Source organism: Elgaria multicarinata, chromosome 17 (assembly GCF_023053635.1).
Source record: "Elgaria multicarinata webbii isolate HBS135686 ecotype San Diego chromosome 17, rElgMul1.1.pri, whole genome shotgun sequence".
Taxonomy (NCBI): Eukaryota; Metazoa; Chordata; class Lepidosauria; order Squamata; family Anguidae; genus Elgaria; species Elgaria multicarinata.
This window is the reverse complement of record NC_086187.1, coordinates 18399512-18425578: the sequence shown is the minus strand read 5'-3', so window position 1 is coordinate 18425578 and position 26067 is coordinate 18399512. Positions and strand designations below refer to the sequence as shown.

At 46.5% G+C, this 26067-nt stretch overlaps 1 protein-coding gene across 1 annotated transcript; it reads left to right on the top strand.

Moving 5' to 3' along the window:
• Positions 1–6015: 6015 nt before the first annotated feature.
• GPR139 (G protein-coupled receptor 139) lies at positions 6016–22195 on the top strand. Its single transcript, XM_063143281.1, has 2 exons — positions 6016–6145; positions 21261–22195. Exons 1-2 carry the CDS (start codon positions 6037–6039, stop codon positions 22193–22195), a joined length of 1044 nt encoding a protein of 347 aa, XP_062999351.1. The 5' UTR covers positions 6016–6036.
• The last annotated feature ends 3872 nt before the right edge of the window (positions 22196–26067 follow it).

Below are 26067 nucleotides of genomic sequence, written 5' to 3'. Positions count from 1 at the left end.
GGACCAAGGGAGATCGGGACCTTACCTGCCTCCGTCCGTGGTCCGTCGCCGTCTTCAATTGAGCCCGCGGTTCCACCAGGAAGTCTGGGCCGCAAGCGGCCCAGACTTCCTGCTGGAACCACGGGCTCAATTGAAGAGGCAGGTAAGGGAGAGGAGGGCGGGGGGGGATTACCGGGCCCTGCTGTGGTTCCTGCTGGAACCACGGGCTCAATTGAAGAGGCAGGTAAGGGAGAGGAGGGCGGGGGGGGGATTACCAGGCCCTGCCACCATCGCCGCATGGGCGACAGCGGCAGGGCCCGGTAAACCCCACTTACCTTTCCGGCGAAGCTCCGGATCCGCCTTCACCTCGATCCTCTTCGCCACGCTCCGCCGGCCCCCCAATCCTCTTCGCCTCCGCCTTAAGGGCAGGCAAAGCCCCCCGCTCCGCTCCTGCTTCTACGGTCCGATTAGAAGCGGAGCACATCCCTAATAAAAACAACAACTTATCTCCATGGGTTGGGGGTTGCCCTCCTTTGTCCTGGGTCTCTTCCTTCCCAGCCACCTCTAGTATGTCTGTAACCTGGGAAATATATTAGAAAACCCAGCGTGGTCCACGCAAAACAAGCAAAGGTGTGCTCCTGTTGCTGCCCCCCTGTTTTTCAACAATGACAGGTTTTGCATTCGAATCCTCCAAATATGAAATCCCTTTCAACTTGCCATGGAAAATATAAGCTTGCACTGTTAATCCCTGTCACCCCCAAGATGCATCCCAACCACCCATCTCAACCTCACCCCCTTTCTTGTGTGAACTAAAGTGCTGGGTTTGTTTTTGTTCTTTTTAATGTTCTAGAACAGACAGAGAGTCCTTCAGCATCTGAACAGGAAAACACCCTGAAAAGTTTGGACCAGGCCTCCTAGCAGCTGTGAATTGGATTAATATCATTAGAGTCAACAGGAACAGAGCAAATCTACGGATGCAGCAGAACCATCCTGTGCTCTTTTACCAAAGGGGACTGTTCTGTGCTATAGATGAGGATATCAAGGGAAAGCAAAGTAGATTCCTGGTGTGGGGTGAGAGAGTTCTATCTGTCTTACATCGGAACATGTAACGTCCCTTCCAACTCTAAAGTTCTATGGTTTTATGTTAGCTCCTTTGGCAAAGCGTTCAAATATATGGCCTCTCCCCTGCAAAGACAAGGTGGTACAGCCTTACGGATATGGGCCCAGGAAGGCTGTCTTACCTGATATTCCAGAACATATACGTCATCTCTTAAATGGCTGTAGCCCTGTGTTTACAGTCTCCCATTCCTGAGAAAATAATGTATTGTCATCCCTTCCTCTTTGTGCATTTCTTTTGCTGATAAAGCGGGTTTCTATTAGATTGGTGAGTCATGCTTTTCGTACCCTTCTGATCTATTATCCTGATAGAGATGATTCCAGGAACCTACTCATGCCCTTTCAGAGGCTAAATGAGAGCCATCGCTCCCCGCCAGTTCCTTCGCTGTGCCGCACAAAGCAATACGGTGCTTGTCAAGAAGCGTGTTCAAGGGACAGATACCTGCGTGACATAACGAGACAGAGTTTTGACCAGGTTGTCGTCTGGATTTATGATGCACAAAGGACACATGCCATGCCCTGTCTGGAGGAATCCATCTGGAGCTCCTGACGTAGAACATCTCAGAAGAGGAGGCACCTGTTTCAAGGGCCTCAGAGGAAGATCTCGGGAAGAGGGGTGGTCCTGGGCAGTGAAGGCTGGTGGATCTGATTGCAGTGGGGCTGTAAATCCACTCTGGGTCCATATATAACCATGCTTCACATACCCATTTCCCCATACAACTGAACCTTTTTTGGAGATAGGGTTCAGCACCTTGGACAGAGCTCAGTTGGAGCTCTGCTGGTTCTGACGGCAACCCAGAATGGAATCACAGCCCCACTGAAATCAGAGCCACTGGTCCTGAGCCCATGGGAAAGGCAACATCTCAATTGTTCCCTTGAGATGCAGAGAGCCCTCCCCACCACACACACACCACTTCTGATTCGTAGGCACACGTCAACCCCTCACACCTTGTCTGAGGGAGCCTAGGCACCTAATGGTGTAGACTCAGTCAGATAAAGAAGTCTCCAGCTCAGTAACAGGACCTCATGAGTAAGGGGGTAAGCCATGACTTTGACTCTCCTCATGAGTAAGACCTTCCTTTAAGTGGATCTGACGAGCTAGCCCTGGGCTTTAGGTGATGCTCTGAATGTCCAGGTGTAAAAGCCTTCTGTTCCAGACTCTCTTGCTTCAGATGGTGCCAAGTCAGAAAATCTAGAATCCATCAAGGTTCCACCCAGGTGGGGGAGGGCCCAACGCCTCCGACGCTGAGAGCTGCATAACTCTGCTGTCTCAAACTAAGGTCCATTCCAACCTTAGGAAAGAGCCAGGCGTGAAGCCGTATCTGTGTACTAGCGTGCTAATAAGTTGAATACGTCACATCAAGACAGCTCGTTTCTCAAAGAGAAAGCAAAACTTTGCTTCGGCTCCACCACAGGTGAGTTATGGGCTCCTCCCTTCCTCCTGAGTTAACAAATGACTTGCTTCCTCCCAGCTGAGCAGTGTAGTTCATATTTCATCAGTCCTGAAACACAGAGGAGCTTTGCAGAACTACAGATCGGCTCCCGCTTTTCTTTTTCACATCATAGGAGAAACCTGCTGGGATGACGTTGTTGCTGCTCTCAGATTTATTACCTCATCCTTAGACCTGTTCGGGATCATAACTTACATGTGGGCTTTGACGGGCAGCCGGATGGGTAGTAAATCCCTTATTATGTGGCCTTCTGCTTGTGTAGGTTTTAAATCATTTCTGCCATCCCCGACTTGTTCGAAGTGTTTAGGAAGGTGGGGGTGCAAATCCCTCCTTTTCGTACCTTCCTTTACAGCAGGGCACAGACAGAAGGTTTCACAGGATCTGCTGGTAGTTATCTGGATGTTTTGCAATAGATTAGCAAATTTCCGATTTTCTAACAATGGCACCACCACCACCATTCACCTTGAATGAGATTGGGTATTTCTTTTTGGTCCTGGCCTGACCACGTGCTCCTGGGCATCTCGTCCTTGATTCTAAGCATTTCTCTCCCTCCTGAGACAGGACTGTTCAGACAACACGTCGCTAACCCATGCTCAGTGGTTGAGTGTGGGTTGTTGTTGAACCACAGGTTGTTTGTGGGTCGGTGGGTCGTCTGAACCCAGGACGTTTTCTGCAGTGTAGCTTGTTAACCACCCTGAATAACCCAACAACTAACCATGGGTTCTCAAGGTGGCTTGTTTGAGAAAAATAAGCCACACTGCGTGGTTAACAAGCCACCCTGCAGAAAATGTCTTGTGTTCATACAACACGCTAACCACCGGTTCAACAAACAACCAAGAGTTCAACATTAAGCCACTGAGTATGGGTAAGTGTGGTGACCATGTTATGTACTTGGTCCTATTGATGGACATTGTGTAAGGGGTAGGGTGTCCATGTGCCCTCATTTACAGGGGACTGTCTTCTATGTGAAAGTGTCCTCTCTTTGAAGGTTTCTCCTGTCCAAGTCCAGTTGAAAGATAAAGAATCAGCAGAAGAAAGACCTCACAGGCCTTGAAGTTGCCCATCAAAAGCACCTAGACAGCCGACTCAGCAAGCTACCCAGGTCCCCTGGTTACAGTCTCCCATGTTCATAGAATCATAGAATAGTTGGAAGGGGCCTATAAGGCCATCAAGACCAACCCCCTACTCAATGCAGGAATCCAACCTAAAGTATCCCTGACAGATGGTTGTCCAGCTGCCTCTTGAAGGGCTCTAGTGTGGGAGAGCCCACAACCTCCCTAGGTAACTGGTTCCATTGTCGTACTGCTCTAACAGTCAGGAAGTTTTTCCTGATGTCCAGCCGGAATCTGGCTTCCTTTAACTTGAGCCTGTTATTCCATGTCCTGCACTCTGGGATGATCAAGAAGAGATCCTAGCCCTCCTTAAAATACCTTTTAAGTATTTGAAGAGCGCTATCCTGTCTCCCCTCAATCTTCTCTTCTCCAGGCTAAACATGCCCAGTTCTTTCAGTCTCTCTTCATATTGCTTTGTTTCCAGACCCCTGATCATCCTGGTTGCCCTCCTCTGAACACGCTCCAGCTTGTCTGCGTCCTTCTTGAATTGTGGAGCCCAGAACTGGACGCAATACTCTAGATGAGGCCTAACCAGGGCCGAATAGAGAGGAACCAGTATCTCACGCGATTTGGAAGCTATACTTCTGTTAATGAAGCCCAAAACAGCATTTGCCTTTCTTGCAGCCATATCGCACTGTTGGCTCATATTCAGCTTGTGATCTACAAGCTGAATATGATGGTGAAATGAACTATATTTCTACATGAATAAGAAGAATTGTGGAATCGTGGTGACATGAACTGTATTTCTACATGAATAATTATTTCTAAATTTGCATCTATACATAGATAGATAGATATGTATACATCTATACACATGCACTTTTATGCAGATCAGTGTCTCTTTTTTTCTTTTTTGTTGATGCATTTCCTCTTTTTCAATGATTCATCCTAACTACAAGGGGGATTTAATAGATTCTACAACTCAAACATAATAGTAATAGTAGTTTAATAGTAAAGTGGTCTTTTAGTAATATTTCTATTATTAGTAGTATTGGTGTTTTTCTCTACTAGGGCAGATTTAAATACTACTTTAAAAATACTACTTTACAACTAAAACCATAGTACTAATAATCCTTTAGTAGTAAAGTAGACATTTAGTAATATTCCTATTATTAGTAGTATTGGTGTTTCCCTTTACTAGGTCAGATTAAAATACAAGTAATATAAAATAGTAGTAGTAGTATCCATCCTAGTAAAGTGGAGGGGAACGGAGGGAAGTCTCTATCTATCTACTCAAATGTAATAGTAGTAGTTTAGTGGTAAAGTGGTCTTTTAGTAATATTTCTATTATTAGTAGTATTGGTGTTTTTCTCTACTAGGGCAGATTTAAATACTACTTTAAAAATACTACTTTATAATTTTTTATTTATTTATTTATTTTATTTATTACATTTTTATACCGCCCAATAGCCGAAGCTCTCTGAAGTCGTAATAGTAATAATCGATTAGTAGTAAAGTAGACCTTAGTAATACTCCTATTATTAGTAGTATTGGTGTTTCCCTTTACTAGGTCAGATTAAAATACATGTAGTATAAAATAGTAGTAGCAGTATCCATCCTAGTAAAGTGGAAGGGAATGGAGGTAAGTCTCTACCTATCTACTCAAATGTAATAGTAGTAGTTTAGTGGTAAAATGGTCTTTTATTAATATTTCTATTAGTAGTAGTATTGGTGTTTTTCTCTACTTGGGCAGATTTAAATACTACTTTATAACTAAAGTCATCGTAGTAGTAATCCTTTAGTAGTAAAGTAGACCTTTAGTAATATTCCTATTAGAAGTAGTATTGGTGTTTCCCTTTACTAGGTCAGATTAAAATACAAGTAGTATAAAATAGTAGTAGTAGCAGCAGCAGTAGTAGTAGTATCCATCCTTGTAAAGTGGAAGGGAAAGGAGGTAAGTCTCTACCGATACAAAGAAACTCTCCGAAACCGGCTACGCTTAGGACCCCAGAGAAAGCCAGGCTAACGGTGTGTAATAATTTGCATGTATTCGAAGGTGGGCAGAGCAGCCGACAACTCGCTGGCTGGCGGAGTGATGAGGAGTGTGTTAACCCTTTGCGCGCCATTGCCTGGAGAAGATCCCTCCCTCTCTCCCGCCTTCCGTCCCTCCTTCCCTCCCCGGAGACCGGCTAGGTGGACCATGTGCTGCTGGTGGTGGTCCCGCCGCTGCAACGCCTCCTCCAGCGCCGGAGCTGTGTGAGGCTGCCGGCTCCGTTCCTTCCTCGCCTGCGAAAGGTGCAGACTCTCCAGTGCGGCGGAGGCGGGGATGCCGAGCGGTGCTCTCCGGAGGAGGCTGAGTCCGCTGCCGCTGCCGCTGCCGCTGCCGCCCTCCATCCTTCCAGCCAGGCTCGGCCGGGTAACCCATCCGGAGAACGTCGATGGAGCAAGATTACGTCCACACGCACAACACCAGCTCTTTGCACAGCTGTGGCTTAGGATATGTGCCCGTCGTCTACTACAGCTTGCTTCTCTGCCTGGGGCTACCAGGTAAGGATTTGTGGAGGGGGTGGGTGGATGGGCATTAAAACGTATGGAGATAAGAAATTGGCACTGTGGTGGTGGGGGGGGGTCGTCATCCAAGACACTGCCTGGACCAGTGGAAGCTGGTGGCTCCAATTACAGGGGGGCTGTGTTCCAATCCTGGGTTTCAGTCTGAACGAACCAGAACTCTACGGGAGCTGTCTGAGGTGCTGGACCCTTTCTGCAGATAGGGTCCAGCACCTTGGGGAGCTCCTTTAGTTTTCTGGCTGATGTTGACTAAAACCCGGAATGGGATCATAGACCCATCGAAATCGGAGCCACCAGCCTCCATCCAAATTTGACGCGTGTCGGTTGCTCTCTTTAAGTTCCTCTGTGACCGATGGACTGCTTGGATTTATGCTCAGCTCTCCCACCAGATGTTGACTCCAGATGTTTTAGACTGTAACTCCCCTCAATCCCAGCCAGCCTAGCCCAATGGTCGGGGATGCTGGGCATTGTAGTCCCAAAGATCTGCAGGGCAGCAGGTTGCCTGCCTCTGGGCAACTTTTTCAGGTTGCACTTAAGGAGAGCAGGGGTGGGGGTGCTCAGTGCACATTAGTATAGGCAGTAGGACCTCTTTTCAAAGAGAGGAGTCTTGTTGGGGTGAAAGTTTACCCAGACATTTTGACACATAACCACCACCACCCCAAGCAAAAAAAACACCCCAAAGTCTGGATTTGATGAACAGGTTGTTGGATTTTCACCCAAAATGGGAGGGGAGCTTCCAAGTCAGTCTTCTTCTGACTTGGACATCTTAACACACACACACACACCACTTGCAAGATAGATAGATAGATAGATAGATAGATAGATAGTCTGCATTTATGAATGAGGGATGCACCCATGATCAAAGCACCATGGTATGATGATACTTTTGCGTGTTCCAGGACAGAGGTCTGGCATTCCCACAAGTTTCTGGGGCTGAGCGCAAATTAAGCCCTGTTAGGGGGCAGACAATCCATGTTAGATCTGCAAGACAGGATGGGGTTGTGTGTGTATGGGGTGGGTGGGTGAGGAAACATGGATAAACAAGGGCAGACGCTTCAGAAAGTTGGAGTTGGTGAAGTCTGCTTGTGAAGTCCTTCACCTAAACCCCAGCTAGATGGGGCCAAAATTGCCTCTCCTCTAGCGTCCTCTCTCCCAACAGTGGTTGACCAAATGGGGCAGCCTCAAAGAGGACTTGGAGGCAACAGCCCTCCTTTGCTGTCACCCCCCCCCCCCCTCAACAACTGTTGCTCAGTAACAAGCCACCTCTAAACCTGGAGGATCTAAACCATACGCACTGACACCAATTTGTTTTGAAGTATCTGAAGCCATGTCACAATATGGATACTGGATGCGGCTTGTAGCAGTACCAGTCTGATAGAGATTTGTGGAAATCAATGCCCTTGGAGGAGACACGGTGGCCACAAATACAGCCCGGGATGCGTTTTAAGCAAATGAGCTGTCCGTGGTGCTGATGCAGCATCCTCAGTGCTCGCCAGAACACTCTACCACTCACGGTTCAACTGAACTACCCACCCCATTGGTCAGAAAAGTGAGCGGGGTGTGGGGTGGGGGTGGAGCACATCTGAAGGGTAGGCTGGAGCCGTGATATTGTTTTATTAACACTATAGCTTTCAGCTAGAGATCAGCTGGCTCTGATGTCAGTGGGGCAGCAAATCCACTCCGGGTTTCACTCGGAACCAATCAGAACTCTAAAGGAGCTTTCCAAGGTGCTCTGCTTTTTTAGAGTTCTGATTGGTTCTGAGGGAAACCCGGAGCGGATTCACTGCCCCACTGGTATCGGAGGTGCCAACCCCCCACTGCTAGAGATGTGTTTAAGGATGGTCTCTTGTTGGTCTCTGATGCAAATGCTTCTTGGAGCATTATAGCTAGAGTTTAAAAGCCTCCTGTCCCTAGGGGTAAATCCTCATAGATGTGAAATGTTTCCCCACACACACACACAAAAGGGGAGCTTTTAATCTATTTGGTAGGAGATATTCCCTTTCCTTTCAGTAAACACACCCAGCGTCCTCTCCAGACAAATTCACTCGGAGCTTCAGTTTCCTGAATAGAAACAGAGAGTTGGAAGGTACCTCAATGGTCATCTAGTTCAACCCCATGCTGATGCAGGAAATAAATTGGCACAGCATCCCTGATACAGCGATTAAAGGCCCAACCCAACGCATGTTTAGAAAGAAAAAAGTCCAGCAACCACCAGCATTCCCCAGCCTTTTTCTGTATAAACATGCATCGAATCGCACCCTTAGTCTTCTCAGAATCCTGAAACTAAGAGTGATTAAAACTCTTTTTAGAATTAGCCTTAATGGAACACAGGCTTTCAGTGCTAAAAGTAAGCAGGTACCAAGATCTGGCAAAACATTTCACCCACATTCATCAATGAGGTTTTTTTTAATTGTTATTATTACATTTATAGCCTCCCCTTCCTCTAGGGAGGTCAAGGTAGCCTGCATAACTTCTTCCCCCTTTTTTTAATCCTCACAACATACCTGTGATGTAGGTTAGCCTAAGAAGGACAGCCCCCAAGGTCACCCAGTGAACTTCCAAATTGAGTGGGGATCAAAACCTAAGTCTCTGCTAGTCTGCTTCAGCACTTTATCCACTATACCACACAGCCTCTCCACTTAGTTTGTTGGCTGTCATTACCAAAAACCACACACTCCACTTTCTGTCATTGTGGATTTTATAGCCAGATCATGGGTCTTCTAAAAATAATCCAAAAGGGTGTAAGTCTTCTGCCACTGAAGTCAATAGTAGAGCCCCTGATGGTTTTAGTATGGCTGAAATACACCCAAAGTAACAGTTGCGGGGGGGGGGGCATTAACCTGTATAAATCAGCTTCAGGGTTGACCAGTAAAGGTCCAAACCAGCCTTCCCCCAACATGGCAGCCTTTAGATGTGTTGGACTACAGCACCCATTATCCTCGACCTGCAGATGATGGGAGTTATAGTCCAACACATCTGGAGGGGGGACATGTTGGGGAAGGCTGTTCCTGACATCGCATGGAGTTTAAGAAGTATGGAATGTATCCATTTGAAGAGACTTAAATGGGAATGTGATTCCTTAAAAATGTGTGCAGCTGCAAGTTCCAAGGAATTTGAAATGTAAGAGTTTTCCATCTGTTCGGTGCCTTCCCTTGCCTCTCAACATCTTTCTCCCCCCCCCCCAATAATGCTCTTTACTTCTGTTATTTAACTAGCATTGTCTAAATTAACAGGGTATGCATATTCACATCTGCTCAGCAATAGGTCTTACTCAGTTTAGTCTGGCTTTCTTCAGGTAAGTGGAATTTAGGTTGTAGCCTAAATGGGTCATTCTGGATAGAGTTGTGGTGTGAATGTCTGGGACAGATTTCACACACACACACCAAGCCTGAGGTTCCCCATCCTTACTACAAGCAGTTGAGATTTGGAGAAACATCTTGTGCCGAGTGTGCAACAAGGAAGAAAGGTCTTCAGTCAAAGTATCTGCTTCTTTGAGGGATCCAAAGTTAGTGTGCCAACAGGGCTGTGCGTCAAGAAGTAGGCATGGTTGAGCACCTGCCGATGGCCCACACCTCAGCAGGGGCCCACTGTCCAGGGCCCCTGAGGTTGTTCTACCTCTTCCCCCTTGCAACCTGCTTGTTCACCTGCCTATCTCTCTGGCCCAATCAATGGTGGTGAGAAGATGGAGCAGGAGAGGCCTCTGCTTATTCGCTTGCTGGCTCTCCACCTGTCAAGCAAGCAATGATGAGAAAGAGGATTATGACCTACAGCAGCAGTCAACAATGATGCTGAGAAGGTAGACTCATGGAGGAAGAAGAGCCTACTGAGGGCGTCTTCTCCAAGGGACCTCAACAACCTTGAGCTGGCATCGTGTGCCAGCACCAAACCGCTGACTCATATCTGTGTTTAGGGGTGGGGGGAAGCATGTGGTATAGTCCTCCCATAACAGTGGGCAATGCGATCATAATATGCTAGTGCATTGTGAACCGCACTCACTTAAATGGGTTGGGCCCAGGTTAGCTGAAGGATCTTCTCCTCTGATATAAGCTTAAGATCATCTTCAGAAATCCTCTGGGTGCCTCTGCCAATTGAGGGCTTTTTCATGATGGGTGAAGGCTTGAGTTAAAGAATGCCCTGCCCAGAAAGACTTTGCCTGACACCTCTGTTGTGGCCTTTTCGGCACCTGGTGAAGGCCTTTTGCTTCTCCCAGGCATTTTAGGCCTTTCATTTTTGAAGAGGGTGGGGGGACAACTGTGTCCGTGCTTCCTAAGAAATCCTGTAGCGGTTTTTAATTTGCTCAGATGTTAATGCCTTGTTTGATTATGTTCTTATATTTTTTAGGGGTGGGGTGGGGTTCCCAGATGTCTTTTGTGAGCCCTGCAGAGAGCTTTCGCTAGGGGTGGTATAGAAATAATTTTAAAAACATAAAGAAAGAAATACACAAAGACATCAGAATGTCATGGGGGGTGGAGGGGATAATTGCCTGATTGAATGCTTCACTGCATCGAAAAATCCCTGGCTGTGGAATATTAGTGAGACAGCATAGAGTGAGACAGCACAGATTCATATTCATATTTAGATTCATATCTAAAACAATTCTGAACAATCAACAATAATAATAATAATAAAAGTCCAGGATCAGATTAAAATCACAACATATGCTGCCAAATATCTGAGAGAAGAGAAGGGTTTTAACCTGATACCAAAAAGATAAAAATGTTGCCAACAGTGGGTCCTGTTGGGGAGATCATTCCATAATTGGGGGCCACCACTGAGAAGACCCTCTCCCTCATTGCTGCCTTCTGAGCCTCCCTCAGAGGAGGCACTTGGAGGAGGACCTCAGATGCTGAGCGCAGTGTATGGGGAGATTCATGCCTGGAGATGATTTGCAAACTGAAACAAAACTCTTGTACAGTATCTCATGGAGAGACATAATTATCTGCTCCCTCCAGAAATGGAACGTCAAGGTCATCATCAGACACAACTTCATTTTCCATTCTCAAGCAGTTTTGTGGTTCCGTAGAGGGTTTCATTATGTCAAGTGATGCCAAATGGACCGGAAAAGCTAAACTATGTGGTGTTAAAATGCCATTATTATTTTTAAAAAACAAAAATTGTTGCTTATTGATCTTGGACAAGCAAGGCTATGAAAGTGGGTTGTCATTACAGCATCTTTATTTGTCAAGATGGATATATATCTGAGAAAGGATCTATATAGAGTGCACATGTTCACACTATCCTCTAAAGCAGCCTTTCCCAACCTAGCACCCTCCAGATGTTTGGAACTACAACTCCCATCACCCCAGACAATCACCTGGAGATGATGGGGGTTGTAGTACAAAACATCTGGAGGGCACCAGGCTGGGTAAGGCCACGGTCTAAATGCAATTGACCGTGCATACCGACGGGGATGCATACCGGCTTCTAAAGCCTTTGTTTGCCTAGTAAGTTTTTGACGCTGTCACAAACCATACCTTTCTTCTCGCTTTGGAAGGAGGCATTACACATTCAGTGTGGCTGGGTAGTTAATCATCCCATTGTTACTCTGCATGTAGAAGCTGAACTATTAAGTTTGTCGTCTTCCCCCCCGCCTGTGCCTGCCTCCCCCTTTTCCCATCTGGATTTATATGGCAGGAATGCAAATGAAATGTTCCTGAAAGGAGAATCAGGAAAGATGGCTGACTGGAGGTATACACACTGCGGGTTGATGTGGCCAAAATTGTGCCTTTCTTTAGCCTTGTTTGCAGTGTCGGTGAAGATGGGAGGCAGGGAGCGTTCCCCTGAGAGTCAGAGAGGGCCTAGGTAAACAGACAGAGGAGCCAGGATAGCACGGAACCAAATTTATCTGAGTCCACCTTAAGAACCTGAGCACTGGGAGTTAATAGAAAGCACTCGGGTTCGCCATCTGCACCTCTCTGAAAAGAGAGAGATCTCTTGAAATGGCTGCAAAATGCCCCTCGGTGGCAACTGCAAATATCCTCCGACTGGTAGCTCAGGCTCCCTCGGCATCGTGTGGCCTCACGGAGTGGTTTGTCAAATTCATGTGTGCAAAAAACTACGCCGGCACACCCATGCAAATCAGCGTCCTCTCCTTGGACCGAAGGCCACTGTGTCATACGACATGGGCAACCCGCGTTTCCCTGGGGAGAGGCTGAATTAATTCCATCGGGAGCGAGGGCATGGGGGACAACCATGATCAGAAAAGAAGCAAGGACTCCTTCCCTCTCCCCCCACCCACCCACCACCCACCCATTCCCAACAGAACCTTCACCGCATACAACTCTCCTGTCTTGATTCAGGGGATGTCATCTGAGGACAATATTTCCAATCACATCCGCGGCGGCAACAACTGTACGTGTACAGTATGCTGAGTGCATGAGAAATTTGTAGATTTCATTTCGGCATTGCGATAAGATGCTGAGGACAGCTCGAGCCGCTGAGTTATATTGGCGGGGAGGGTTTGCACAGATGTGCTGGAGGAACAGGGCATTGATTTAAAGCAGCCAATCCACAATGTGTTGGATTGCAACTCCCATCATCCCCAAGGCCCTCCTGCTCATTCGGTTGAGGGGGACCCAGACCTCTGCCCCAAAGCCCTTCCATTATTATTATTATTATTATTATTATTATTATTATTATTATTTACATTTATATACCGCCCCATAGCCCAAGCTCTCTAGGCGGTTTACAAAGGTACCACTGAGGTTTTCCTTGGCATAGAATTTCTGCCTGTTGCACAGCCTTTTTTTAAGGCACAGAAGCCCTACCGGGGGGGGGGGGGTTGGAGTAGGGTGGCGTAATGCCAAAAAGGCATTTGATCATTCCTTCACCTGCCCCAGAGGGTTGTAATCTGATGCTGAGAACAGGTCCTGGGGCTAAAAACAAAACGAAAAAACCCTTTCCAGACTAATCCCCACACATCTCATTTTGAGACATCAAGCATGGATAGCTAGCTTGTAAAAATGGTAATACATCGATGCTCACAGAGAGCCACAAAAGCCAGCCTGTGTGGTTAAAGTGACCGACTGTCTATTTTCGTTCCTAGATGAAAAGATCAATAACAATGACTCGGAGGGGTGGAGATAGTAAGGAAAAGCAAAGCAGGTGGCCAGAGAGAAGTATGGATTGAAGACACTTAGCCCTGGTCAATACCATGTGTCTAGCAAAAGTGTCGGCTAAGCTGTCGCCGTTTGAAACTATAATTTGCAAGGGATGGAAGGGCTTTGGTGGCAGATGCTGTTTAATTTCAAGAGGCGGGGTAGACGTGGCGCACCAGACACATCTCGGAGCAAGACTGTGGTCTAGGGCGCCAGGCTGCTGCAAGGAAGCACCCGCTGATTGTTTTGCTACGTCAAGGTCGGTGCACTGATGCATCAGCTGCCGAAACAGGACAGACGTTGGGAGGATGGCGGTTGGCACCACGGCACCATCTGAGAAGTTGCAAGGCTGAAGGGGTCTCTTGAAAGGGTTTGGGGGCAGGCAGAGGGCTGGACTCTGGATCTGTTGATTCCACCCATGCAAGCCCCGCATGGTACATGAGATCTGCCCATTGCTGGCACTGCTCCTCAAAACGTGCATGTGGCTGTCAGTGCCCGAGACCCAACGCGCATGAGAAAAGCATGCACAGAAACACCAGGGGGAGGTGTTCCAACAACCCAGGGACATTAAGAACGTAAGAAGAGCACTGCTGGATCAGAACAAAGATTTATCTAGTATCCTGTTCCCATGGTGACCAACCAGCTTCCTCTTGGGAAGTCCAGGAGTAGGACATGAAGGGCAACAGCACTCCCTTGCCCATGTTCCCCAGCAACTGGTACTGCCTCTGATACTGGGGGAATATGGAGCCATCGTGATTAGTAGCCATTGATCGCATTCCAGAAAAAGAAGGGCACTTTTAGAATTCTATCCAGATATTCTCCACCACTGCCTCCACCATCAGCATCATTGATGGCGACCATTCCCCCACACATACAATGCCCTAGAATGATGCAATGCCCAGGGTATTTTGGAAAGTGCAAAATGTCAATCCAGGTGCAGCAAAACAAAACAAAAATGAAGCCAACGTAGACCCCCCAAAAAGGAACTGCCCCACTACAAATGGTGAAAGCCAGCTCAAGAAACTATTGGAGAATTTCTCCAACCCACTAGACAAACAATGATGCAACCAAGGGTACAATCTTATGCATGATCAGACAGAAAACAAGTCCTACAACGCCCAGCATTCTCCAGCCAGCATGTTGGGAGTTGTAGGATTATTTTTCTGACTACAGTTGCATAGGATTGCATCCTAAGTAAATTTCTTATTTCTACGCGCACACACGCACACACACATGATGCACAGTGGATCGCGGGGACAGGGAGGGATGATCCCTCCATTTCCCTGGGATAACCGGAACGGCTTTTAGCCTGATTTTTTCCCCATGGTCCTGGGATCGTCCCAGCTCCTCGTGAGTAAACATGAGGAGCCGGGAACCGGGCATGAGGCACGGAGCTCTTCAGGTGTCCCATGCCCATCAGGGGTGGGGTGGGAGGAACAGGAATGGGTTTTGTTTTGTTTTTACCCTTTTAATTTTCTCTGGAGTGCTTGTGCACTCCAGCTCTTCCATCTGTAAAAAAAATGGCCGCCGTGACGGGCGCGATGCCTGGGATGTCACGCGGCCCATGTGGACTGAGGGAGAGGATCTTGTGATCAGCATATCGCAAGATCCTACTACTCCCCTCCCCTAGTGTAGATATGCCCATAGTGTGAGCTGCTTTTTGTGTGTGTACAGCAGAAAAACGCCCTGAACGAGTAACTGAATGACAGTTCAGCCCTATGTATGTTTACTTAGAAGCAAGTCCCACTGTGTGCAATGGGGCTTATCTCTGTGTAAGTGTCCTTTTAAAGACTCCCACGTTGCTACTTTGAGCTTGTCTCACGCAGTGATAAAAGGCCTGGCTGAAAATCCCACAGCATTGAGAAAGAACTGCAAGCCACAACAGCAAAGAAAATAAGAGATGAAAAGGGCTGTTTAAATAGTGTTGCGTTAAAAAATTCTCTCACTTTTTTAAAAAAATCATTCTTGATAGAAAACAAATGGTTTTCGAAAGGAAAAGAGAAGAAAGTTTTGGAGAAATTCTTATGGGTTAGGGTCACGCTTATTGTGACTACCCTACTTAGGAGTAGGCTTGCAATAGAATTAGATGAGTTCAGATTGCTACATGCCCGATCAGTGAACCGGCTTCTCCTGAGTCACACAGATTCCACACAGATTCTTGTGGACCAGGGTTGTTGTTTTTTACTTTTTCCAGAATTTTACACAAATTTAGTAGTAGGAAAATACATTTTTTAAAAAATGGCCTGAAGTGTGCATTTCTCCAATAGGCTAAAGCATGAAAATGCACATTTAAGGTGGACTTGCGCATTTTTGGGGGACGGTGGATTTGCGCATTTTGGCAAGTGTGGATTTGCACAAATGCAAATTAGAAAATCCGATTCTGCCAATGAGTGGACCGGACAATGACCCTGTTCAGACGACACACTAAACCATGGTGGTTAAGCATTTTGGGCTAACCACTATGGCTTACCATATCATGTGAACCATTTCTAACCATGACAGCTATGTCACCATGGCTTAAATTTATTTATTTATTTATTTATTACATTTCTATACCGCCCAATAGCCGGAGCTCTCTGGGCGGTTCACAAAAATTAAAACCATTCAAAGTATAAAGCAACAGTATAAAACCATAATATAAAATACAATATAAAAGCTCAACCAGATAAAAACAGCACCAATGCAAAAGTACAAATTTAAAACACCAAGTTAAAATTTATTTATAGACTGTTAAAATGCTGGGAGAATAAAAAGGTCTTCACCTGGCGTCTAAAAGCATATAATGTAGGTGCCAAACGAACCTCCTTAGGGAGCTCATTCCACAGCCGGGGTGCCACAGCAGAGAAGGCCCTCCTCCTGGTAGCCACCTGCCTCACTTCCTTTGGCAGGGGCTCACGGAAAAGGACCCCTGAGGATGACCTTAGTGTACAGGCAGGTACACATGGGAGCAAGCGTTCCTTCAGCTAGCCTGGCCCCAAGCCATTTTGGGCTTTAAATGTTAATACCAGCACTTTGAATCGGGCCCGGACCTGGACTGGCAGCCAATGAAGCTGGAAAAGGACTGGCGTGATGTGGTCTTGTCGGCCAGTCCCTGTTAGTAACCGTGCTGCCCTGTTTTGTACCAGTTGAAGTTTCTGGACCATTTTCATAGGCAGCCCCATGTATAATGCATTGCAGTAATCCAAATGAGAGGTTATCAGAGCATGGATAACTGTAGCTAGGCTATCTCTGTCCAGATAAGGGCGCAGTTGGTATATCAGCCTAAGCTCACTAACCATTTGCTGCAAAAGGGTTAGCGGCCTAACCTTGGCTTAGTGTGTTGTTTGAACAGGTCCAATGAAAGGCACGTGACAATTCACAGGAAGCAGAGAGGACAGATATTACAAAAACCACACATGCCTACTTAGGTGGCCATGAAGTGTGCGTAAGTGTCCTGTTTTTCTTTGTATCCATCATCTCTCTAGCAGCCTGCAGCATCCTTGGCTTCCTGCACCTCAATTACAGCCCACAGATTGGGAAGTGCACACCTTTAAAAGGGGCATTCTGGATCCATAGCGCCACCATAGAATCATGGAATAGTAGAGTTGGAAGGGGCCTATAAGGCCATCGAGTCCAACCCCCTGCTCAGTGCAGGAATCCACCTTAAAGCATCCCTGACAGATGGCTGTCCAGCTGCCTCTTGAAGGCCTCTAGCATGGGAGAGCCCACCACCTCCCTAGGTAACTGGTTCCATTGTCATACTGCTCTAACAGTCAGGAAGTACTTCCTGATGTCCAGCCAGAATCTGGCTTCCTGTAACTTGAGCCCATTATTCCTTGTCCTGCACTCTGGGAGGACCGAGAAGAGATCCTGGCCCTCCTCTGTGTGACCACCAAGGAAACTCTGTCTTTTATTATTGCATGGCAGACTTCTGATAAGGAAGACACTTGGAATAGACCTCAAAATACGGGCAGTTCTCCCTTCTTTCTCCCCCATTCTCCCTCTGTATCCAACGATAGCTTGAGCATTCCGAGAGTCAATGCCCTTGACAATCTGGCTGACGAAAATGTTGCTGTCAGATACTTGTGCTGCTCATATTTCATCAGTCCGACCCTCTCCCAACTCCTCCAATGTTAAAACATTTTTTTTGTTGGGTTGGGGGGGAAACAGGGCCAGTTCCCTAGGATATCAAACTTAAACAGAATTGTATAAATCCAAAAGAGCAGCGGTAAATGCCAGGCAGTAAATGGCAAATAATATGCACTCATTCTTTTGCAAGTTGAGGCATATAATTTCTTTTGCTTCCTTGCTTCTTATTTAGAGGAATCCTCCTAATTATTCTTGATTGGCCTTGAAAAGGCAATTGGCACGATCAGGAGCTGAACATGGAACGTGGCGCATTAGCTCCGCGGGAGGAGTAATTACTGAATACATATGAAAATGTCAATACTTGGCAACCCACGCTGTCGGCGGGCCAGACCTCCGTGCTTCGTTCGTGAACTAATTAAATGGGTTGGCGGAGCGAAAGTGGGTGGGGATACAGGGATGAGATTGGGTCAGCACATTTTGCAGTGAGGGTGGAATCTAATCGGGGTCCAGTTGGCCGCAGGGCTGAATGCCCAAGGTGGGCACCCCAATCCAACCCACAACACCTCTTGGAGTTCCTCCAGGGGGCAGGCTTTGATTCTGTCAGGCTTTGCCGGCTGACCCATGCTGACTTCCGAGGAATGGCCGCAAATCTCCTGCAGATCACCCGCAATAAAACCGTCAAGGCCAAAGCAGGGCCTGGGAGGTTACCTGTTCTTCGAAGCCAATTCAAGGAGGCAGAGAAGAGTCCTTTTTCCGGTCCAGGGTCCAAAATCCAGGGAAGTCCAGGTGGGACAAGGTTCAGGGTCTCGGAACAGGCAGAGGAGAACCAACGTGTTGCTCTGAAGTTGCACTCCAGTGCCGACCTGTGGAATTCTAGCAGCTTCATCTCCAGTGACCTGGAGCAGCTACTGGTAATTAGTTCCCCGCCTCCTGACAGGCTTTCTTCCTTAAACGGGCCAACACTCATCTCCATTGCTCTCCTACATTAAGCCTCCTCCACTCTGCAGGGGTCAGTGGAACTTGGTCCTCTGAATCAAACAGAGGAGCTGTGGCAGGGCATTGGCGATTATCTGGCGGTGAGGGCTCTGGAGCTATTTCTGCGCTAGGACCCTCGCCCGGATCTGCAACCAGACCTTCCTCTTCATCAGAAGAAGAATCCGAGGGAGGCATGACAGATTCTAAGACCTGCCCCCTGGAGGAAACTCCCTCAAAGGGCACCAGCACTAGTAAAACAACAACAACAACCCTGTGAGGTAGGTTGGGCTGAGAGTCTGTGACAGGGCCAGAGTCACCCTGTGGGTTTCCAATGAGTGGGGACTGGAACCCGGATCTCCCGACTCCCAGCCCAACACTTCAGCCACCACGCCACACTGGTTCTCAAGTGGTGCTTGTTACATTGATACCCTATCTAATGGGGGCCATGGAGGGCCATTTCCATAGTTTCCCACATTCGATTTACAACAATAGAGAGCCCCCATCTTTATTAAAGATGGAGGCTCTCAGAGAAGGCAGATTGCTGTAGAGCATAAGCAGATGGCTCAAGTTAGCTCGGCGGGTGGGGAGCAACGGGTCACTATCTCCTCTGATCAGGCCAAAGCACTACGATGTACTTCCAGCCCAATCCGATCTTCTACAGCCTGCTTCAGCCTGATCCTGTACCAATTGGTGCACAGCCCTACTGTTCATAATGTTATTATGAAGAAGCCTAATAAAAATCTCCAAGCATCCAATGGAGTCACCGAATGTACTACCTTCGGTCAACAACATCATTTACATTTGATGTGTTTCTTTCTTTGATGTGCTTCTTTCTGCCCTATAACTGAACCACATCAAAGGCCCTCATTCATCCAGAACCCTGTTCTTTTCTGTAGAGTTCATTGCATAATAAATTGATATAGCCATGAATCTAATGAGGGAAAGAGGGATAATCTCCCCCCACAAAACCAGTACTTTAGGGGAGTAGGGGAGGGATAGCAGATCTTTCACCATTTCCACAAGATGTTTACCGATTGCCGATTTACCACCTGGTTACATGCATGCCATGCTAAGTTACCACTTAGGAAATGAACACATGCACATAAACCAGTGATGCACTCATCATAGAATCATAGAATTGTGGAGTTGGAAGGGCCCACAAAGGTCATCTAGTCCAGCCTTTCTCAACCTGGGGCGCTCCAGATGTGTTGGACTACAACTCCCAGAATGCCCCAGCCAGCTGCTGGGGGATTCTGGGAGATGCAGTCCAACACATCTGGAGTGCCCCAGGTTGAGAACCACTGATCTAGTCCAACCCTCCATAATGTTCAAGGAGTGGCTGCCCAGCCTCTTCTTAAAAACCTCCAGAGATGGAGAACCCACAACCTCCACAGGTAGACTGTTCCACTGTTGTACTGGAAGTTTTTCCTTATACTTAATCAAAAATATAAGGACTCTCCAAAGGCCGGCTGGGATAAAGGAACAAACAAACTCTGGTTGATTTCTCCCCCACTTTTGATCATATAAAATGCAGCCGTTACTCAGAGCTGCCACCTTCCTTATGAAGGTGCCTTATAAAACGAAAGCCCCAGACTCTGTACCAGAGAGAAAGAGAGAGAGAGATTCTTCAGCTGAACCCTTTAAATAAACGCAGCACTTAATTTCTCGTTCTCACTCTGTATGCCAGTTACCATGATGCATTTGTGGTGTAGCAAATAACGGAATAGATATCCTCCAGATACACACAATAACTTTCTTGAGTTGGTACCAGATCTAACATGGGCATTACAAGAACAGCTGGGAAGGGAGCGCAACTCCCCCCCCCCACTCTCAAAATTTGGAAGTGGGAAGATACAATTAAGTGCGTCCCTCCCAGGCACAGAAACTCACTCACTCAATGTGCTTTGTGCGTGTATGGGGGCGGGAGGGAAATCTGCCAGTATCTTTCTCCGCTGTAAAACAGCTGCCAGCTGGGTTTGTTGTCCTACTGCAGCCTCCGATGCAGGGCAAAGCTAGATGTAACAATTGCCACACTGGATTCATCTACACCAAGCGGGATAGTCCACTATGAAAGTGGGATGAAAGCGGTATATAAAAGGCAGGAGCCACACGACTGCTTTATAGTGATATTGAAGTGCACTGCAGGATCTACCCTACTGCTTTATAGTGGTACTGAAGTGCACTGACAACTGGTGGGGCCCATGACACAACTTAGGGTGACCATAGGAAAAGGAGGACAGGGCTCCTGTATCTTTAACAGTTGCATAGAAAAGGGAATTTCAGCAGGTGTCATTTGTATATATGGAGAACCTGGTGAAATTTCTTCTTCATCACAGCAGTTAAAGCTGCAGGTGCCTTGCCCTCTGTTAAGTCTGGCCGCAGTATAGCTCCTGCAGCTTTAACTATTGTGATGAAGAGGAAATTTCACCAGGTTCTCCATATATACAAATGACACCTGCTGAAAGACCCTTCTCTATGCAACTGTTAGATACAGGAGCCCTGTCCTCCTTTTCATATGGTCACCCTACACAACTACACCAAGCAGGATATAACACTAAGAAAGTGGTATGAAAGCAGTATATGGTCTATGTTCATGGGCCCCAACAGTTGTCAGTGCACTTCAATACCGCTACGAAGCAGTAGTGTGACTCCTGCATTTTATATACCGCTTTCATAGTAGAATATCCTGCTTGGTGTAGATGAGCCCTTCGTTAGCTTCGAGGTGTTTGCTTTAAAAAGCAAAGCTGGGGTGGGTGGGAGCTGGATTGGGATCATGGTGTAGGCGGAGAGGGTTTTAAGTCACTACCCCACTGTAGTATCAGTCAGAAACAGTGGAGGCCGGTATCAGTGGAGCTGTGATTCCATTCTGGCTTTCAGCCAGAACCATCCAGAACTCTGAAGGAGCTACCTCCTATAAAGCTAACAAAACTCTTCTCCCTCTCTCTTCCCTGCAGCTAACATTTTGACGGTCATCATCCTCTCCCAGTTAGTGGCCCGGCGGCAAAAGTCCTCCTATAATTACCTTTTAGCTCTGGCCGCTGCTGACCTGCTGGTGCTCTTCTTCATCGTCTTTGTGGACTTCTTGATGGAAGACTTCATCTTGGAAAAGCAAATGCCAGAGATCCTGGACAAGATCATCAAGGTCTTGGAGTTTTCGTCCATCCACACGTCCATTTGGATTACGGTGCCGCTAACCATCGACCGGTACATCGCCGTCTGCCACCCTCTCAAATATCACATGGTTTCTTACCCGGCTCGCACTCGAAAAGTCATCGTAAGTGTTTATATAATTTGCTTTCTGACCAGTATCCCTTACTATTGGTGGCCCGACATTTGGAAAGAAGACTACACAAGTACGTTGGTGCACCATGTCCTCATATGGATCCATTGCTTCACCATCTACTTAGTCCCCTGCTCTATTTTTTTCATCTTGAATTCAATCATCGTCTACAAGCTTCGTCAGAAGTGTAACTTCCGGCTGAGGGGTTATTCCACGGGGAAAACGACGGCCATCTTGTTTACAATCACCTCCATTTTCGCCATACTTTGGGCTCCCAGGATTATCATGATATTGTATCACCTTTATGTCTCGCCGATAAACAACAGCTGGTCTGTCCACATTGTCTCTGACGTCGCCAACATGCTGGCGCTGTTAAACACCACCATCAACTTCTTCCTGTACTGCTTCATAAGCAAACGGTTCCGCACCATGGCAGCCGCCACCCTCAAGGCCTTCTTTAAGTGTCAGAAGCAACCTGTTCAGTTCTATACTAACCATAACTTCTCCATAACTAGCAGCCCCTGGATATCTCCTGCCAACTCTCACTGCATCAAAATGCTTGTTTACCAATATGATAAGAATGGAAAGCCTATAAAAATATCGCCGTGAGAGTTGCCCGGGAGGTTAACGATGGATGTGAGTTCTTTCCAAACCGTTACATCAATGGGATGTAATTGCCAAGGCGGTCACTGCAAAGGGCAGCGGATTTCATTTCTCTCCGGGAGCTGGAAGGTAGTTCAGCTAGAACTGTTAACAAGAGCCTTTGATGTTGGGGAGAAAGAAGACGACGGTAGGCAGAGGAGCTTCATCTCCTGAATAGCCTTGAAACAAGGGTCCTTCAGGATTGACCGTTCCATGTCCAAGCGCTGGTGCCATTCAAAATTCAGGGTGAAAAGCTACCGCAACGCATACCTGCAACTTTTTGAATGAACTGATGTTCTACCAACGTACACCCGTAGCGAACATTTCTATATAATACATTGATGGGGCTATTTACATTATATGCCCTTGCTTGTTTCTCTTTCTTCTGTTTCCCCTGTCGTGTTTTCATCCTGGCATGGAATCCTACCGCACGGCTTTCCTGACGTCGGAAAAAGGAAGTGAGCCATTCACGAAAATCTTTGTATGGTGCATACGCAAATCTTTGGGCGCGCTCTGGAAGAATGGTCCAGAAGTCAAAGTCGCCTTCTTAGCTGTAGCATGTGTAGCAAGGTGGAAGCAGCCTTTCTGTACTGACCACGAGCATTGCGTTTTATGCAATGTCTGAGACCATTTTACAAAAACAAAGGAAATGGGTGATTTCCTGAGCAGAGAACAAAAAATAACACGTGCAGGTGTTTGTTTTTAACTTGGACCTATCCAAGCCTGCAAGGTGCTTGTTCCCTGTGTAACACCCAATTATTTTCTGATTTTTACGGAGTCTATAAGTCCCCTTGGATAAGCTCGGAGTGGTTATTTGTACACATCTGAAAAACCCAAGAATGTATGATGAGTGGGTTTTCGTGTCCTCAAGTTCCAGCATTTAACCACCCATCTTTAAAAGTTACGCACACCCCCAGAACTGTTTATGAAAGTAACACAATAGGGACCTCCTGGTTTTCTGACGATGATGCATCCTGTAGTTTGGGCAGTATTTTCAAGACAAACATGCGCAAGGAAGCCTTCGAAAGTTCGAACAATCTGAGGCACGTTCATGATAAACAACAGCAGAGCTGTTAAGATGCTGGGAAGATGTAAAGGAGGAAATGTACATCGCTTATTATCTCTCGTTGTTGAATAATTGTTTTGTTGGGCAGTTAATGCTGGCCTTAGATCATATGAAATGTAACTCCTGGTATGCACCATCCCATGTGCGGAGTTTTGGCAAAATGGTGAACACTTAAGTGCATTCTACCCATGTTCCACTCTCCGCGTTGATCACGAGCCCAATTCTGCCGTTGATGGCTTTCAGGAAAAGTGGTGTAAACCCCACTGCAAACAGCTAGAGGTGTATCTCTGGGAGGGGAGGTGCTAAGTGGCACATGAATGCGCTAAGAGGCCATGTGCCCTAGCAACCAGGTCGAATAAGGCTACGAAGTTACAACATGTTTACAGTCCCTTTGGATAGGCGTTATGGCAGTGACTCATTGCAAAAGTTTATGGACACCTAGCATTTTAGAGACTTCTGGGGTTTCAGTTTCTAGAACTGGGGTCGGATTAGGGATAGCTTTCTCGCCTACATGGCAAAGGACGTCTGGAGACAGAGTTGTAGGCCTTAGTGATGATCAATTCATGTTGTATGCTAATAGCAAACTGTTTCTTCTCCCATTTATATGTGTGCATGATTGTCCTTGGGACATTTCTTTGCAGGGGCATTGTTAGGCCTGGGCCCATGAGATCCTGGCCACAAATCTATTTCCCAAGGCCCCCAAATTTATTTCCTCAGAGCTCCAAGTGTTCACTGGTGCCAATAAAAGGTATTTTTCTTAGCTTAGTTGCCGTGTCGGCATGGGATGGGTATTTTCAAGAGAGATTTCAGCTGCAGCACACACATCCCCAAATTCTCCCTGCATGGCCATTAGGCTAAGAAGAAGAAAACTTTCCCATTAGTTTGGGCTAAGCTGGGGCAAGGTGCAAATTAGAGAAATTATTTTAATTGAGTTTATTTGGATAAGAAATTTATTTGCCACCTGTGAGATTTAAAGAAATCCCAGTAATTATTTCTGTCTTTGCAGGTATTGGTATAAATCAACATATATAAATCAAATTGCATGCAGATTTGTGTCCCATGGATCTGGGCCCCAAATCTTTTAAGTACCTAGCAGCACCCCTATTTCCGTGGTCTGACTCCAATGACATAATTTCCCAGCCTGGTCAGTGGGCAAAACAGGAAGAAGACAAGTAGAAACACAAAGAGGAAGGCCAGGGGGTGTCACAGTTTCCTTCCAGGGATGGGTTCCCAGGCTTCACAAGGTGGATGGCATTTCAGGAGTGGGATTTGTTGTCAGGAGTGGGATTTGCAAGCAATGTGTCTCTGTTTCCCCCTTGTCACATCTTACCACAACCTGACCCTTGAAGTCCCAGACCACTGAATGTCCTCGGAGCAAAAATAGGCCTGGCCTACTCTAAACATGAGGTGGGAATGAGGCAATACCTGACCTGAGATTGTACCACGTCATAGAATCATAGAATAGTAGAGTTGGAAGGGGCCTAAAAGGCCATCGAGTCCAACCCCCTGCTCAATGCAGGAATCCACCACAGGTGGTGTTGAATTTATTTATTTATTTATTTATTTAACTGGCAGCAAGTGTTGTTTCGTTTTCGTTGTTCACACAGGGAATTTTTTTTGAAATGATATCCTTTGTGTGATGTGGTATAGCCCACTATACTACCAAGAGCAGACTGGATCTGGGCTTGAGGGACTTACGTGCCCCCCTCCCACCCACATGGCTGCAGGATTTACTTGTGGCTGGTTCTGAGAAGCTCCCTGTCATGTTCAAACATCCCACACAGTGGAGGCTGGTGTCTCCAACTTCAGTGGGGTGGCAAATGCTTTGCACCTTCGGTAGCTACTTTAGAGTTCTGACTGGCTCTAACTGAAACCCGGAGTAGATTCACTGCCCTACTGACATAAGAGCCACCAGCCTCCACTGGTTCCAGAATGCTCTGGAGTGCCTCATGTGTTGCTGCTAAATCAGGCATTCAAAGGCACTGTGTGAAAGTTACCACAGTGGGCCAATGAGCAGACCCTGAGCTTTCCAACAGGAGGCTGTTAAACCGCTGTATTTACTTTCAGTTTCACCGCAGAATTGAGATCCCAGCACTACACAAAGAGTGTTTGCCTTCCTGCTTCATAACCTCCAGGTGGCACTGTGGTATAGCAGAATTGCATTAGTGGAAAAAGCAGTTTCTTTCACTTTCACAAAATTGCATTCTTTCTGCTATTAAAGAGGGGGGGGGACTTTCCAAAAGTGCTCTTTAAAAACAGAAGCAAAACTGGAAGGTCACATTTGTGTCTAAAGAACCCGTAAAAAAGTATAATGACAAGCGCACAATAACTGCCTCATGTAGAAAAAAAGCTCTCTCACACGCTAATCCGAAACCTCTCTATTTGATACCTTTCTTTTGCAAATAATATTAACTATAGTTTACCATTGAAAGGGCCTCTATTATGAAGCATGCATAGCTGCTGTACTATAACTCATTGGGTATTTGTTTGACGGACGGCTAAGATGAAAGAAGTACATGACTGTATACATGTCAAAGTGCAATATATACTTGTGGGGGCGTTGAAAATGCATCTGATAACTGGTGTGTGTGTTAAATTATTTATATTCAGCATTTCACCCATCTATATTAACAACCATATATAAGCAAATGAATGTTTAGATTTTTTTTAAGAAAAAAACTATTTAAACTTTATATGTGGAAATCAATTGCCATATATTTTTCTTGCTAAGAATACATAAGGAGCTGCCTTGGTGCTTGAATGACAGGGACCC